The sequence below is a fragment of the Lynx rufus genome, unplaced genomic scaffold (assembly GCF_022079265.1).
Source record: "Lynx rufus isolate CCGP_SWC_20201006 ecotype Redwood Valley unplaced genomic scaffold, mLynRuf1.p SCAF_57, whole genome shotgun sequence".
NCBI classification, from domain to species: Eukaryota; Metazoa; Chordata; class Mammalia; order Carnivora; family Felidae; genus Lynx; species Lynx rufus.
This window is the reverse complement of record NW_025814875.1, coordinates 124,071-141,598: the sequence shown is the minus strand read 5'-3', so window position 1 is coordinate 141,598 and position 17,528 is coordinate 124,071. Positions and strand designations below refer to the sequence as shown.

General features: G+C 51.9%; 1 protein-coding gene across 1 annotated transcript; it reads right to left on the bottom strand.

Annotated features, from left to right (window-relative positions):
- Positions 1-1,789: 1,789 nt before the first annotated feature.
- CHRNA3 (cholinergic receptor nicotinic alpha 3 subunit) lies at positions 1,790-16,767 on the bottom strand. Its single transcript, XM_047101120.1, has 6 exons — positions 16,671-16,767; positions 15,121-15,260; positions 14,963-15,007; positions 13,752-13,861; positions 7,966-8,977; positions 1,790-2,212 (listed from the first exon to the last, which is right to left on the bottom strand). Exons 1-6 carry the CDS (start codon positions 16,765-16,767, stop codon positions 2,084-2,086), a joined length of 1,533 nt encoding a protein of 510 aa, XP_046957076.1. The 3' UTR covers positions 1,790-2,083.
- Between the last annotated feature and the right edge of the window lie 761 nt (positions 16,768-17,528).

Sequence of the window (17,528 nt, the reverse complement as noted above, 5' to 3'; positions counted from 1 at the left end):
TGTTCTTGGCATCTAGTGGGTAGAGGCCAGATGGAGGCTAAAAATCCTACAATGTCTCTCCAGCACAGAGTTATCTGGCCACAAATGCCAATAGCGCCAAGGTTGAGAAATGCTGCTCCAACGGTTTACTAGCAATGGATGTGTGACTGGGCATACCTTTTCATAGCATAGTTCCTTAGGATGATGCGAGATAAAGGCTGAGGCGTTCTGTGAAGGAGGCACGGCCCTCAGACTCTTGGAAACCAACGATGAACAAGGAGTGGGACAAGGAGTGAACATGGGAGGAAATGGGAGTAGGTAGGGCATTGCTGAAATGGTACAAAACTTCAAGGAGATCACAGGCCAAGTAAGAAAACCCTTGGGAAATCTGTTGTGATACTGAACCAGATGGATTTCCACATTTGTGAGCAAGTTTTCCTGTCCAATTATGCCTCAACCAGCACAAAGAGGAAACCGTTTTCATATTTAGCCCATATTTACATATTCTTTAGTAGAGTATATTACTTCACACTGCAGAACTATATTTTGATGTTTCTCTACCTTACCAAAAAGGCTGGTTAAATGATCAGTTATCTATAATAAATACTCTTGACTTTTTTCTTGCACGAATCTCTTTTGATAAAAACCAAGACAACTGGATAAATAAGTAAACCTTGAAATGCTAAAAACAGTGCCAGTAGCTTGATGATAGAAAGTGTGAGAAAGAGCCTAAAATGTAAGAGTTAAGCAGTAAAACTCCTGGAAGAAAACAGGACAGATTCTTTACAAGACTGGATTTGGTAGTGATTTCTCGGATATGACACAGAAGAACACAGCTAACAAAAAGTTGATAAACTGGACTTAATGAAAAGTTAAAAATTTTGTGCATCAGAAGACACTATCAACAGAGTGAAAAGGCACCCCAGAGAGTGGGAGAAAATATTTGCAAATCTTGTTTCTGATAGGAGATTAATATCTGGAACATATAGAGAACTCCTAAAACTTAACTAAAAACCACAATCAACCCAATTGAGAAGTGGAAAAGAAAGGGCGCCTGGGTGGTTCAGTCAGTTGAGCGTCTGACTTCAGCTCAGGTCGTGATCTCAATAGCTTGGCTTGTGAGTTTGAGCCCCCGCCTTGAGCTCTCTGCTGTCAGCGCAGAGCTGGCTTCAAATCCTGTCTCCTCCCTCTCTGCCCCTCACCTGCTTGTGCTCTTTAAAATAAACTTAAAAAAAAAAAAAAAAGTGGAAAAGGACCTGAACAGACACCTCTCCAAAGAGACACACAAACGGCCAATAAGCACGGGAGAAGATGCTTCGCATCACTAATCGTTACATAAATGCACATCAAAACCACAATGAGATACCACCTCACACCCGTTAGGATGACTATTATAAAAAAAAAACAGAATACAAATGTTGATGAGGATGCGGAGAATTGGAGCCCCTGTGGGAATGCAAACTGGTGCAGCCATCCTGGAAAACAGTACGGTTGTTCCTCAGAAAGTTGAAAATAGAATTACTACAGGACCCAACAATTCCGCCTCTGGGCATATATCCTAATGAATCGAGAGCAGGGTCTCAAACAGATAATGTTGCTGTGAACATGGATGCACACGTATCTGTAACAGCCAAAACGTGGGGGCCGCCCCAGTGTCCCCTGCCAGATGAGCGGATAAGCAACATGAATAGACGTGCGATGGAACACGGCTGAGCCTTAAAAAGAAAGGAGATTCTGACGTCTGCTCCAACATGGGTGAGCCCCGAGGACATGATGCTGAATGAAACTGGCCGATCACAGAAAGACAAATAGTGTGCACTTCTGCTTATATGAGGTACTTAAAGTAGTCAAAACAGTATAATGTGGGTTTCAGGGGGAGAGGGGACAGGGAGTTAGTGTTCAGTGGGTGCGGAGATGCGGTCTTACAAGACGAAGAGTCCTGGAGATGGCGGTGGCGGCTGCACAACGATGACTAACACCACCAAGCTGTGGGCCTGAACACGGTGAAGATGGTACATTTTACGGCCAAGTGTATTTTACACAATAAAAACAAACGAGTCCCCCTCTGCATGCCAGGAAGCCTCTGGCAAACACAGTTTGGTGCTTAAGCGTCATCCCTTGCCATCAAAGGTTGCAGAAACAATCCTGCTGTCCCTAGAATGCACACCAGGATGAAAACCCACAGAAAAATTCGATCAATAACCATGGCGACATACTTCCAATCATCTTGAATCTGGAAAACAAAAACAAAAACAAAAATTGTGAAAGAGGAAAACGTAAAGCAGGAAGGGAAGGGCAGAGTGGACACATTTTCAGAACTGAATACCGAATAAATATGTCGCGGCAGCAGAAGCCATTCTGCAAGAAGCCCTGTTTCCTAATGGAGTCTGAGGAAACACTGTTCTCAAGTCCCCCTTTATGCATTACAAGAGGCAGGTATAAAATATTCACATTCGGTCTGTTTTGAATCAGAAATTTCTTGGGGCGCCTGGCTGGCTCAGGCGGTAGGGTGTAACAGCTCTTGATCTCAGGGCTGTGAGTTCAAGCCCTGAGTTGGGCATACAGCTTACTTAAAAATAAACAAAAAATGAAACAACCAGAAATGTCTTCATGTATACATAGCCTATTTTTTTCTAAACTGAATTCTAATTTATAAAGTTAGGAAAACCAGTTACTTGACTTGTGGACTCCTGGACTTTGTTAGAGTAACTAATACAATCCAACCATCGTTTACTATTGCTTCAAAGTGCTGGTTCTTATCCAGTGTTAGATACTAATTTCCATTTAACATCTGTTCCAAAAGGAAATAAGTAAAGCAGGGCAAGGCCATCATCTCTCTCCCTCTGCCCCCTGGCCCTGCCCAGCTAACCAAATATCTTCTTCAACACTAAGGCCAAAGTATCGTGGAACTCTGAACAGTGAGAGGACAGGCTGAAAATCAGAAATAATTGCTGACAATAAAGTAAAAGACGGTAGAAAGAGCAAGACTAATTGTCTATAACACAGCCCTAATTCAGGCTTGAAATAGGAAGGAGAATTGTATGTTAATTACACTCCTAGACAACTGGGAAGACAAGGAAACTGTAATTGAATTGAGGAAGAGAGAACCAATGAATCAACTGATTTTGAAGAAATAATCACATAAAAAAGAGGCAGCATGTGATTTAGTGATTTAATTAAGTACACTGAAATGGGACTGGGAGACAAGGGTTTTCTTTTACTGCCATGAACTGGAGATGTGTCCTCCTGAAGATACTAAGGAATTTGGCTAAAATTAGAATTATAACGCTAGTACTTTGTGTGGATTCCTAAGGCTGGTTTCTAAGTGCCTCAAACACACAATGAACCTGTGGTTCCCACCCACCCCTACCAGCTAACCCTCCTAAGGCTGTAGCAGGTAGACTTTGATTTTCATCGCAGCGTCTGAGAACCTGGGTAAGTTACGTGACCTCTCTTTGCCTCAATTTCCCCATCTGTGAAATGCAGATAAGAACAGTACTCCCCTCAGAGGGTTATGATGAGGATTAAGTGAAATAATGTTCTGGCACAGAGTCCTTAATGAATAGTACCTATCGATAGTCACACTGATTAAAAAAAAAAAAAGATGACCCTCATCCAACCACAGATCTTCCTCTGACAGCAATTTGCACGGCTTTGCCTGGTGAACACAGACGGGTCTCGAGTTTTCCACGTGAGCACAAATGTACTGCACAAACACAGCTGGGTGACAATTTGTGTCTAACTCTGAAAGTCCTGAAGGCATCATATGGGCCCGGAAACTTTGGGACTAATGATAACAAAGAAGCGTCAGGCAAAATGGTGAACTAGTGCAAGCTCTTGGCTCCTTCTCCTCGCCCGGCCCTAGAGATGTCCCAGAAGCAAGGGGAGCCCATATGTTAGAGGCTGTGGCACCGGCCGGGTTCCACTAGGGGGGCCAGAGGAGGGCCTCAGGGACAGGGAGGGGGTGGGGAAGATTTGGGCTGTGCTGTTCTCACCCCTACGGCTCTGCCTCTTTGCTCCCTGCCTGGTCCCAGCCCAGAGACGCAGGTAACATGTGAGTGAGGACAGCCTGGCTGAGGTGAAAAGCTGGGAGGTTGAGAGACATCCCTTGAGGGACAAGGTCACCTGGAGGGAAGGAAGCACCTTTGAAGGGAGGCCTAGTCTAGTCTGGCTACATGGGTCTCCTGCCTTGTGGAGCCTCCCCAAATACCATCCAGCAAGGCTGATGCCCCTGAAAAAGTGAGTTTACAGGCCTCAGAACACAAACATAACTATCTGGAAGGAAATTCACAGAACAGACAGGTTAAGGGTTTAAACTACAGAGGATATCCCCAGAGATCAGAGAGAGCATAGGGAACATGAAGCAATGTCACAGAAGAACCAAGTAAAAATGTGACAGAAAAGTGGAGGAAAAGACTCAGGATGGGGACAGCTGGCAGAAAGGAACCCGTGAGGAGGGGTGAGGGTGGCAGGAAGGAAGAGGTGGGGGGCTGGAAGCAGATGTGTGCAGTTCAGGGAGAGACATGGGGATGGGAAATCTTCACGGAGGAAACCTCGATTCCCTCTGAACCAAAGATGAAAAACCTCAGGATAAAATGGCTCCTAAGGATGCCGAACAGTTTAGGAGAGATCCACACCAACACACTGTGTTTGAGGTCACTGGATTTCTCTACAAATTCCAGTAGCTTCTAGATAGAATCGATTCATCGCAAAGAAACAGCATTCAGATTAACTTAAAACTTCATTAGTGATACTGAAGCAAAAAGGCAACGGAGGAGGATTTTTTAAGTATTTAAGAAAAAGAACTTCTAGAATTTTGTATCCAGCTAAACTGCCATAAAAATGAGTTTTTACACTTTTAAGCCTACAGGCCTCAGAAGGATTAACCATGAACACTTGGGATCAAGGTGGGTCAGTGTGGACAGAAAGCCAGGAGGGCAGGGGGGTAAGTCAGTGGTTTAGTGAAGATGACGTAAAAAAAAAAAAAAAATGATATAGACTAGAGAAAGGGTTGGCAAAACCCAAAGCTGTATTCCCGCAAATCCACAACTAAAGCTCTGGTCATATCCAGTGTGGCCAGGCAGTAAGGAAGACCAGAGGGGAGGACAGTGGGGTCAGGGGCAAGATGCAAAGGAGTGAGGAGACGGATCTGGAAGAGCTCGCATGTGGGTCTAAGTCACTGAGGCACAGCTTCCAGAACAGAAACGGAACACATGGCTTTCCAGCCAGCAGAAACAATTCAGACTTCCCAGTGCTCAGCACGAAGTGAGGCAAAGAAGAAAAATAAGTCGGGAAACATGCAATAAGATGACAGAAATTTAGCCTTGATCAAACAGTAGTTACAACAAATGGAAACTCCCAAATCGCTGATCGAAAGTCAGACTCTGGAAGGAATGAAAATATGCGCGTAGAGATACACGTGCACACCTAGGTACAGATGTATACACACAGAGACGTATCTGTGTGTGTCTATGCATGTGTGTCTCAGCCCAACAGGAAGCCAGCTATCTCAGAATGTCAGCTCAGAAGACCGTGGCTCTGGCCTGGGCACACCTCCAAGACTGAGAGAACTGCTCGCATGGTGGAGCCGACCCCAGGGTGAAAGACATACGCCAACAAAGAGCGCTTCCGTGCAACCCCAAGTTTGCGTATTAACAGTAATTAAACTTCTTACTAATACGGCCAAACGTGAGCAAGCAGTGACCCACACGAACAGCCTGGAGAAGGGAACAGCCAAGGCAGGCAGCCACCATGGTGTTCCCCTGCCGGAAGGGCCATGGTAGTCACACACAGGCTCCCCACACCCTCAGGAGGCGGCCTGGGAAAGCAGCCCTTCAGTGAGGTCCCTGGGGGCCACTCACAGTGCGAACCAGCCATGCTGAGCTGTAGACCTAGGAAGGTAAAGCCTCTCTGGAAAACCGTGTTGGTGGCGTGGCAGTCACACAACACAGGCAAAGAAGACCTTCTTCCGACAGCTCGAGTCTTCTCAGCATGGACAGGTTGCGCTATGCTGGCCTGTGGGCCAATTTCTATTTCTGGAAAAATGGGAGAGCTATGACTGGGCCCAAGTCCCCTGTGGTGACAGATGACCAGAGATGAGCAGTGGTTGCCACTTGAGATGAACCACTTGCCACAGTTTGCCACTAATGTATCTTCTGGTCACTTTGGTTGTGACTTCCCTTTTAGTAATAATCTTTAAAATGTCCTTTTGTACAATAGGTCTTAGACCCTCGTGAAACTAACACTTTGTCAGGTGCCTAGTAAGTAATTTTTGAAATAGAGTTAATTTCTAATAACTTGATGGAGTCTTCAGTATTTAGATCTCAATCTTTATTAAATTTTTGCTACCTGAAATGATTCTTTTCAAGATGGATAAAGAAAGGGGTAGAGAGCACCTGCAAACGTTGTCAGTGTTACACAAACGAGAGATGTTCACGGATCATTTACTTACGCTCCAACGGTTGCTTCAGCTGAAGTTAAAGGTGTGCCTGACTTGTTGGCTAAATTACAGGCTCAGCAGGAGGCTCTGCCTTTGTAGAGTCACATGGTGGGCCCGCAACTGTGCCGGTGGGTGGGGTGCATGGACAGACAGCTGTTGCTCTCTCCCTCCTGTTTCCTTCACTTTCATGTGCCATTCAGGGTATAATAAAAGAGGCCCCCGTCATTCCCTGTCAACGGTAATCACCTACAGTGTGTGAGGAGCTGAAATGATCAGTTAATTAGCTCTTTGCTAATAAGCAGCTTAAGGCAGAGCCAATTAATTTTAAAGCAAAACTTCTCATAAAATTATCAGATCTGATTCTGATAACCTTGGGGGTAAACAGGGTCAGGGAGCAGCCAGACATTTGATATTATTAAGTGTAAAACTTCCCTATTCCTAATACTTGACATTAATTCTAGCATGAGATCTTTGGAGGAAATCTAAGTTCACCCAATTAAAATAAATGAGCAAAAGAGTTTGACTAGATAATTCACAAAAGAAGATGTACAAATGGCCAGTAAGCATAGGAAGAAGATTCCTAATCGTTACTCAACAGGGAAAAGCTAATTAAACAGCGATGAGGTACCACTTCACACATGGGGGTGAGGGTGTGCGGCAAGTGGACTCTCAAACGTTGCCCAGGGTGGGGTATCAACGCATCAGACACTTCGGAAACCTTACAGTAGCCACTGAAGTTAAAAATACATCTCTCCAGTGATCCAGCAATCCCACCCCTAGGTGTACATTCGGGGGAAATGAGTATACGTGTTCACCAAAAGACGTGTAAGAATATTTATGGAAGCTTTCCTCACAATAGCCCCAAACTAGAAACAGCCCATGTCCAACAACTGTAGAATAAACAAACAGAAGGTGGCGCAGCCCTAGCGTAGAATACTATCCACCAGTAAAAAACCACGAAGATTATAAGCCTCAAGGCATTTTGTTGAATGAAAGAGGTCAGATGTGAAAGGGTCTGTACTATGGAGTTCCATCTACATGAGGTTCAAGAAGAGGTAAAACTAACCAATCGAGGAAGTCAGATCAGTGGTTAGCAAGGGGGAGGGGCTGCTGCCTGGGAAGGGGCACGGGACACATCCCATGTGCTTGCTGCACTCAGGGTTACATGGGAGAACACCTAAATGTGAAGACGTGTACACTTAACAGGCATACACTTTATTCCTCAGTAAAGGAAAAAACACAATCGGAAAGTAAAAGCTGTCAAACCGGCTGGTCTCGTGCCCTTTTCTAGCTCATCTGACCAAGTGTGTTGGCACTGTCCTGATGGCCCAGACGGCTGGCAGCTCAGGGGCCAACGCCAGGGCACACTGACGGGCTCTGTCGTTCCACTGTGCGCACGAGGGGACTGGCTCCGGTAAGTGAGGCACACGTCCAGGGACCCCTACCTGGTAAATGGAGGGGCCGGTCCAAGCACAGGCTGCTGACTCCTGACCCACCTCAGATGTTTGTCGAATGAACAAACAACTGATGTAATAACACATCCTTACCTCTTTGGCTTCATTTTGTGCTTTCATGTTTTCGGCAATATACTTGACACTCTGGATGGCGTCTTTGATTTCCGGTGACAGAGCAGATAGGGACAGCACAGCGTTGACAGACTCAGAACTGGAGCTTCTCGGGAGGTTGGCACTGAAGTTTGAGATTTTTATTCTGCGGTGGTGGCAGTGGCCACACATCCCGTCCTGGCAGGGACAGCCTTCCTTGCAGCCTCTGGACTCCGTGCGGCTGAAGCAGTTCAGATTTGAGAGCTCAGCACTGTAGGAGGGCCTTGGCCTCTGGGTGTGGCCTTCGCTGCTCGCGGGCCTGGTCATGAACATGACCCTGGGAAGCACGTGCAGAAAAACAGTCTTCACCCATGCGGGCATGGTGTGCGTGGTCGGGGTTCTGTAGTGCACGTTGAGCACGAAGACGGTGATGACGATGGACAGGGTCACGAAAATCATCGTGAACAGGAGGTACTCGCCAATGAGGGGAATCACCAGCGAGGTGGAAGGGATTGTCTCGGTGATGACCAGGAGAAACACGGTCAGCGAGAGGAGGACCGAGATGCAGAGGGTCACCTTCTCGCCGCAGTCGGAAGGCAGGTAGAAGACCAGCACGGTCAGGAAGGAGATGAGCAGGCAGGGGATGATGAGGTTGATGGTGTAGAAGAGGGGCAGGCGTCGGATGTAGAGCGAGTACGTGATGTCGGGGTAGATCTCCTCACAGCAGTTGTACTTGATGTCGTGCTTGTAGCCCGGGGCTTTGATGACTGCCCACTCGCCGCTCTCCCAGTACTCCTTGAGGTTCATGGAAGAGCCGATCAAGACCAGGTCGATTTTTGCCTTGTCGTAGGACCAGGAGCCGAACTTCATGGTGCAGTTCTGGTAATCAAATGGAAAGTAGGTCACGTCGATTTTGCACGAGCTCTTAAAGATGGCGGGGGGCATCCAAGTCACCTCCCCTGTGTACTTGAGTAAAGCTTTGGTCTTGTCGTCCACCTGGAAGTCCCCAACAGCACTGCAGAGACAGGTGGCAAATGACACACAGTCGTTACCACGCGGTCGCCCGGGCCAGCTTCTCACACCACCCGCAGTAGGCAGCAAGTGATGGCTTATAAAACCACAGAACGGGAGAGCCCCGTGTGCCATGCACGGTCACCCGGTTCACCTCCCCACTGACTGACGGGGACACTGAGGCCCAAGGCTCCATTCCTGCAACAATCTGACATGCTTCCCCCACCCCTGGCATGTCACTGGTTTGTTTTCAATATAACTTGGCCTTGATATCGCAGACCGTCTCAAATGCCAGAAAGGGATTTTTCCCCCTTTAAAGAAATGAGATGAATGTTGTCCTCGAGGCAGGAAACCTTTGGGGATATCTGGCCCTCCTGCTGCTGCGGTTTGGATCCCATTAAAGCCTCGTTCAGTCTCTGCGTGGGCACCTCCTGTGTACGTGCACACACGTGTGTGAGGCCCAGCTGTGGGGAGCCCACTCCCACCATACTGAGATGGGCTCCCACCAGACCTGAACTGTGACCCTGTGTTCCCCCTGCCCCCGCCCCGCCTTGGGTTGAACAATCATGTTTTCTGATGCCTTGTCTTTCAAATCCAGCACAACGGGCTCCCGTGCCTTCAGTTTCCTGATCTTTCCCTGGTTTCTCCCCATGTCTCGTCTCCCTGCAATACCCGCACTCTCCTTTTATGCAGAGACCGATGTACCAAGTCCTGCATCTGAGAGTCAGAGCAGCCGGCCCTCAAGTGGTGGCCTTGCCCGGGGCAGGCTCCACACATGTCCCTGGGTCAGCTCTGCTGGCGGCATAGAGTTCAGACCCTTTAGAAGGAGCCACCACCCATCTGCCTGAGGAGCTGACGCACGTGACAGACCCAAACATGCAGGGATCTCCGTGTGTTCCTGCCGTGATTTAGTAACACGTGGAGACAGGAGGGGACGTGTCCTGCCCATGTCCTCCATCTGCTGTCTGGCCCTCCCCTTCCTGTGCCTCCGTGGAGCAGGATAGTTGCTACCAGTTAAGACCCCAGGCTGCCGCCTCCCTCTTGTCTGGTCGGCCGGTTTGTCCAGAGGGGCCCTGCTGGCTTTGTTCGTGTTTGGTCCTCACAACAGTCCTGCTGTGCCCTCCGTCCTCACATGGTAAGGGGAGGGGTGTGGGGAGGGCCCACGCAGCCCTCACTGCCTTGGAAGACAGTGTCCTGGGTCAACAAAACGTCAGGACAGAAGGGGACCTCTTAGTGCGGCCCGCAGGCCTGCCCCTTCTGTGACGACATTTACAGGGAGGCTGCTTTCAGAGGCAGAGGCCGGCCCACAGATGTAAAACACTGACCCAGTCCTTCGCAGGAGCCCCACGCCGGCACCTGCCTTAGTCCAGCCCCTCGCTTTACTGACCAGGGATCAAAAGGTCAGAGCGCAGGGCCTCTGCTCTCTGCCGCTGGTAGACGGGCAAGGCCAAGACCCCGCTGGGCCCTGGGGTGCGGCACAGCCTCAGCCACAGACAGGGCACCTGGTGGGTCTCGTGGACTAAAAAGAATGACCAGAAGATCCATGGTCTCGCCCTTGGGGTGTCCAGGGGATGGTCGGCAGTAAGAGCCAGCGGGGGTGGGAGGGGCCCAGGAGCCCATGTGCGAGGCTGTCAAAAAAGAGACGCCCAGGAGGGTGCACACAACCGGCTGAGGGCTCGTTCTAAGGGAGACTGAGCTTCGGGGGAGGCAAGGGTGGTGAGTGGTGTGAACATTCTCCAAGTTCCCAGCAAAGAAAAGCCTGTGACCATGTCATCACAGTCAGGTTACATGCAGCCTCCCACGAGCGGGTGGGGTCCAGTGAGCAACCCCAGGGCAGCCTGCCTGGACCATGCGGGATCAGCTGGAGGTGGTGGCCGCCAGGGAAAGAGCCCCAGGCACAGAAGCCACCAAGAGGCATCTGTCCCTCAGAAAAGAGGACCTCAGTCTGCGTTGACTCCTCAGCAAGGGGAACAGCGAAACACAGGCCTTACAGCTTCCAGTTTCGGGGAGGGAAACAAAAAGGTGGTGGGGCCCACTGGCGGTCTGCAGGGAAGGCCTTCAGGGGCTGGTGTGGGCTCGAGGGTTCCCCCCCCCCCGCCCCGCCCAGACTCCCTTCTGGAAGGACTGAGACCCGCCCAGAAAAACGCTGCTTAGGGTAGGACCCAAGTTAAACCAGGTCAGAAACAGGCTGAGAAGAGAAATATGGGTTACAAGCTGGAGAAGCAGGCATCCAGCAGCGGCTGGGCTCAGGCCCAGAAGCCTGCCTTCCCAGGGGCCCTCAAGCTGATGAAAAGAGACCCCCACCCACCCTGTTCCCTCTGGGAGCCCGTCCTAAACGTTTGGCAAAGGCCACCTATTTCAACAAGAGCAGCGGAAAAGGATTAGATTGTATTGTAAGAAATGCGTGAAGATGAATATCTGAATCACAAGCAGAGAAGCCAGACCCCAACAGGACAGGCCCAGAACGGGTGACAGTGACAACCTACCTGGGATTACAGATTAAGAAGTGCTAAGTGATCTCTGGAAGCCATGAAGGAGCAGCATAATCAGAAAATGTTAAATAACCTGGCCAGACAACAGCAGGTGTATCAAGAGCCGACACCTTAGGAAAGAGTCAAAAACCATCTTAGAAGCAACGGCTAAAAGAAACAAGGTGCCAGAGAAAGCGCAGCCACAGGAGTGAAACCAGAGAGAGAGAGGGCAAGTTTTACATCAAACAGAAACAAGAACTTGAGCAACAAGAACAGAGAATGTAGGTGAAGTTCTGACGTACACGAAGATGGAGTTCTGGAGAGAAAAGCCAAAGCCAAAGAACAAACCCTAAGACCCAGAACTTGAAACCAGCTTTCCTGGAGCAAAGACGTGTCACATCCGTGGCACAGAGCCAAACAGCTGACTTTCCAGATGAAGGAAGAAGCCTTTGGGTGCCCGAGCTGAAAGAACACCCCCTGCCAGCACTGTGCCTCCCGGCTCGCCCAGGACAGAGCTGGTTCACTTTGTGGTCCCCACGTGCTGATCGGCAGAGTCCCCCTTGTCTTCCAATGCCACCCAGTTTGACTGGCATCAGATTTTGACAGCGACACTTCATACTGGAGCAGTCGGCATTTTTAGAAGATTTTCACGAAGGAAGATTTCAGCCAAGGAGTTTCTCTATCCAGCTAAGCAACCTGAACATGTTCTCTAAAAAGGCTGCAGTGAATTATAAACATGTAAGAACATAAGGCATCTTGTGCCCATGAGCACTTTCTGAGGATCCTGGTAGAGAATGAACTTGAGAAAACAAACCATAGGGGAAGCTTTGGCACGAGGACGTAAAAGGTGTTTCTCCTGTCAACATGAAGAGACTCTCAACGGAGGATCAGTCCCGAGAAACGACTTCTAACTTGGAGGGGTTGGGTGACTTTCTTTACAACCTATCTTCAGTTTCAGACTCAAAGGAAATTCCTTATGATATCTGCTCCTCACCACACTCAATTTGAATCATTTCACTGTGACGCAGCACCGTTAAACTCACAGCCTAAAGTCCTCCAGCTGTTCACTCAAGATTGCCGGCTAGAAAACAGCTATAAAATTCAAATCATGACACGGGGCGCCTGGGTGGCTCAGTCGGTTAGGCATCCGACTTCAGCTCAGGTCACGATCTCGCGGTCTGTGAGTCAGAGCCCCGCGTCGGGCTCTGGGCTGATGGCTCAGAGCCTGGAGCCTGCTTCCGATTCTGTGTCTCCCTCTCTCTCTGCCCCTCCCCTGTTCATGTTCTCTCTCTCTCTCTCTGTCTCAAAAATAAATAAACGTTAAAAAAAATTCAAATCATGACATTAAAATTTTTGCACATTTCCTTAATTCTAGCTTAGCTAAAATTCTCAACACTGCCCAGTTCCCTAAGAGCCTGTGGATCAGAAGACTGGTAAGACTGCTCATGTTTTGCAAACCACTTGAGTTTACCTTGTCCCAGTTCTGTGAGGACTAAATTTACAAATACAAGTTGCCTGAAAGAAACATTTATGAATGATGTATTTCCTTGGAAAGCCAATAAATAAAACACGGCCCATCTTTGGAGTGGCTAAAGACCCTTCTTTTAGTCAGTGACCAGAAAGTGGGACTCAGCCAAAAACATAGCTTCTGCAGTCCTAATAGTTAAAGCATATGAGTTTGTACTAATATGGCATGAAAACCTAAACACGGAAATGCTTTCAATCGTTAAAATCAGATTAATTCTATAGGAAGTACTCTGCTGATAAATGCTTAATGGTTAAAACATAACCTTAGAGATAAAGCACAGGTATAAAAATGATGTTTTTCAATACCCAGAGAACAAACTAGTACATACTGTAAAACATCCATTAAATTTTATGTTTGCCGAATAACAACGCTTAAATGTGGAAAGAGGCCAGTTTAGGAGGCGCCATGATGGGCAGGCTGAGCCTGGCAGAGGAAGACGCTGTGAGATACAGCGGAGAGGCTTCCTGAAACTGCGCGCTCAGTCACCGGGGGCAGAGGAACCAAGTGGTCCGTGGTCCTGACCTACAGGGAAGGGCAAGTGCCAGTGAGGGCCCTGGCAGCAGACCGCCCTTCCTCCCCCCACCCCCCTATCTGGTCTGTTACTGCACATTTGGATATCACAGTTCATGCCTGTCCCCTGGTGTGTGGTAAAGTCCTGGAGTCAGGGTGGCTCTCTCCGGCATCTGGCCTATAGCAGGTGCTCAGTAAACACCTGTGGAATTAACATCTCAATGAAGCCCTCTTGGGAAAGGTCCCAGGAGGGCCAGGCAGTCCCTTACTTGTTATACAGCACAATGTCCGGCTTCCAGATCTTCTGTGCAGGGACACGCATGAACTCCGCCCCATCATACTCAGAGGGGTCCCACTTCAGCTTGTAGTCATTCCAAATCTGCGGGGAGCAGGCAGGGAGAGAGGAGGCGGCAGCGGAAGGACAGCACGGTCCCCTTCCTGGAAACCAGCTGTTCTGGGGAAGCCCCCACCTCCACGCTGCAGACCCCAGGAGCCCCACTTCTCACGTGGGCGCCTGTGGGGGAGATGGCACTGGGCTGGGTGTGCAAGCTGCTTCCCGGCTACCCGGAGACACTGCCTCCGTGGCTGGGCAAGCCCAGCCCCTCACCAACCAGTGAGGGTCACTAGTGCTTCCTCCAGTCAGTGCTGGTGCTGGCCAGGTGCGTGCTGTAAGCACCTGCTATTTACGTCCCTGAAACAGCTCTCGGGGAGCTTTTTCAGACGTGTTCCCCACCGGCAGGAGCAGGGTGCTAATGACACAGCCCTCTTCCACCTCCAGGTTAAGCGGGGCTGGTGTCTGAAGGGTTCTGGGGAAGGAGCCATGGTCCCACCGGGGCCTGAGAAGTGTGTGGGAATAGAGGCTGGGAGATGGGAGGAGAGACAGGTGAGCCTGTGGACAGTGCTGAATGGGCACCGTGCCCTCCTGGCTTTCCAGCCTTCTGGGTGTGGAAAGGCTGTGTGGGCTGGCGAAGGGTCACACTGGTCCAGGGAGGTATCTGCCTAGATCTGGGCAAAGTCTCCCTGGGTGGGGGGGTGGGGGGGGCATGTGGAAGCCTGTTTCTTTGGCCTCAATCTGAACAGGAAAATCCAGAGCCTCTGCTCCCACTCTACCAAAGAAAGCAACAGCATCTGATTTGAACTGAAGGGCAAATTTTTGGCAAGAAGGGAAGGAGGTGGCCTCAGGCACCAGCCCAAAGTCAGGGGCTGCGCTCCAGGCCCAGGTCTGTCCTAGTTTGCTGTGTTGCTGAGGAGGTCTCTCCCTCCAAGCTGCGATCTGTCATCTGTGACTTGGGGGGCTGACTTCCAGGGGGAGCGTGGAGTAGTGCATGTGACTCCAAGCCCAGGAAGAGACACACTAGCCAGTCACCCCAATCTGGGTTCACCAGAGTGAAGCTGGCTGTTTGGGCTCTTTGTGGGTCCCGCACAGCAAATACAAAAGACACCACCAGGGGGCAGCAGCGCCCAGGGTCCGCTCACTTACTTGCTTGAGCCACAGGTTGGTCTCCATGATCTGGTTTACTTCGTCCTAGAAGGAGAGATAAAAAGTGCACAGTGAATTCAAACAGGAGGCTGGTTCTGGGGAAGCCTCTTCCAGAAGCCCCGCACCCCATGGCCATGGCCTGCGGTGCCAGCACTCACCACCTTCACCAGCTGAGACATGGACACCTCAAACTGGATGATGACGGGGTCAGACACATTGGCTACAGGTCGGATGATCTCGTTGTAATCTTCGAACAGCCTCTCAAACAGACGGTGCTCAGCCTCGGAGGCGATGGCCACTGCAGGAAGTAATGGTCACTTTTCCCCTCACCAGGGACACCACCCACCTACAGCCTCCTTACACGTGCTGGGGGTACTCTGTGGAGCTCCGGACTCCCAGACGAGCCCCACTCCCTCAAGTTACGGGCTGGGAAACTGAGGCCAAAAGACACATGAGGTCACACTCCTCCAGGGAGAAACTGTGGTCACAAGCCTGGGCTGGAATTTGGAAAGATCTGGTGCCAATCCTGCCAAACTACTTGGAAGCTGTGTGAGCTCAGGCAAGGGGTTTAACCTCTCTGAGCCTCACTGTCTTTGCCTAGAAAAACGCAGCCACCTCACAGGGTTGTTCTAAGTGAAGTTCTCAGTGCTAGCACCCCGTAAGAGCTCAAGCACCACCCTTACCTTCAACGTCACTACGGGCATGGTGGGATGCAAACGCAGCCAGCTTAGGCCCGGCCACTTGCTACCTCCATGATGGAGAGATGGCCAGTCCACTCTGCGCACCAGGGCCGCCCAGGGTCACCCAGGGCCAGATGTTCTGCAGCCCAGGTCTGGGGCTCTCCTTCATCTGCCTGGGACCCCACGGACGTTTGGCCACCAACGCTCTGAGAAACTGGGTGTCTACATGGCTCCCATGATCTTGAACTGAGACCCGTGGTTCCTGCTGAGTGTGTCTTTACAGCCTGATCAAAGACCTTACCTCTCTGAAACCTTGGGGACCCCCTTTGTTCATTAGCCACACCCCAGGCCACGTGAGTCAGCTGTGTGCCTTCCCAGTTACAGAACTGAGGATAAACTGGGGCGGGGGGTGGGGGGGGGATGAGGGGAATCCTCAGGGAAGTCGGGTTAATCTTGAAATGGGGTCTTGCCCGCTCCCCCCTCCCACACCCGGGAGAGGCTACAGGCAGAAGCTGCGTGAGCGGTGGTGGGGTCCTCAGCGTCCAGGGGTCAGAAACCGCGCTCTCCCGACAGGCTCCCCTTGCAGCCAAATCCCGGGCCCCTCGGTGTCTGCCGCCCTCCCAGACCGCCAGCAGGCCTTCCGGCAGGGTCAGGGCAGGCTCGTCCGGGACGCGCCCCTCTCCGAGACCCGACACCCGGAGGGAGGCGCCGCCGGGAGCGCGGAGAGGCGGGCGCGCCGGCCCCCCAGCCGCGAAGCGACGCCCCTCTCCCGACGGTGACACCCGCCCAGTCTTCAGCCCTCTCCGGCCTCAGTTTCGCCATCTATTCATAGGACGAGGGGGTGGGCGGGATGCAGACAGCGGAACCGACGGCCCTCCCGGCTCGCACCCAGACGACCCGGGGCGGGGTGGCCGGAGGGGAGACGAGCCTCCCCGACCCCGCACCGCCCGGCCTGCGCCCCTTCTCTGCCCTGCCTCCCGTCCCCCCCGCAGCCTCGCCCCTCCGGCCCTCCGACCCCGCGCCCGTACCTGGCGGCGACAGCAGCAGGAGCAGGAGCAGAGGCAGCGGCAGCGCTCGGGGCGGCGGGAGCCCCGCGACCACGGCAGCGCGCGGGTGGGCGCCCATGCTCGCGGGGGGCGGGCGCGGCCAGGCGGAGGCGGACTCCCCGGCGGCTCCCGGCGCAGCCCGCCCGCTCGGAGCCGGACGCGGACGCGGGGCGCGGGGCGCGGCCCTGGCCCCTCCCGCCGGCGTGGGCGCCCGAGGCTCGCGGGCTGCGCTCCGCGGAGGAGGCGGGTGGGGGACGGGGGGCGGGGCGCGCGCGCGCGGGGGGCGGGCTCGGTCCGCCTCCCGCGGGGTCGCGCCCCCACCCCCTCCCGCAGCTGCGCGCGGACACGCCCTCCGAACGAGGCCTCCGCGCTCCGACGCCGCCGTTCAGTAAGCGCCTGGTGTATTGGGTGCGATCCTGGGGTTCGTGTTTCGTCGGTAGTTTAGGAGGGGGAGGGGGCGTCGGAAGCAGTGTCGGCCCTGAGTTGGTAATAGTGGAGGGTCGACGCGGAGCACCTGCGGGTTCTTAGGCCACGCTGCTTTCGAATACGTTTGGAATGTTCCTTGATGAACGGTAAAGAGAAAGGAGAGAGACACACACACACAAATGAGGCTTCGAAATGGAGCCGTCAGAGCGGCACCTGCGCTCCCGCCCCGCTCCCTGCAGAGCCTCCTTCTCCGCGTCTACACTGCGCGCGGGGCTTGCAGAGCCTCCTCCGTGTCGACACTGCGCTGCCCCAGGGCTTGCGGTGAGCAGGCCTCCGGACCCCCCAGGCCTCCGGACCACCCCCCCCCCCCCAGGGCCGGACCACCTCCGGCACCTGCAGGTGAGTCCAGAATGG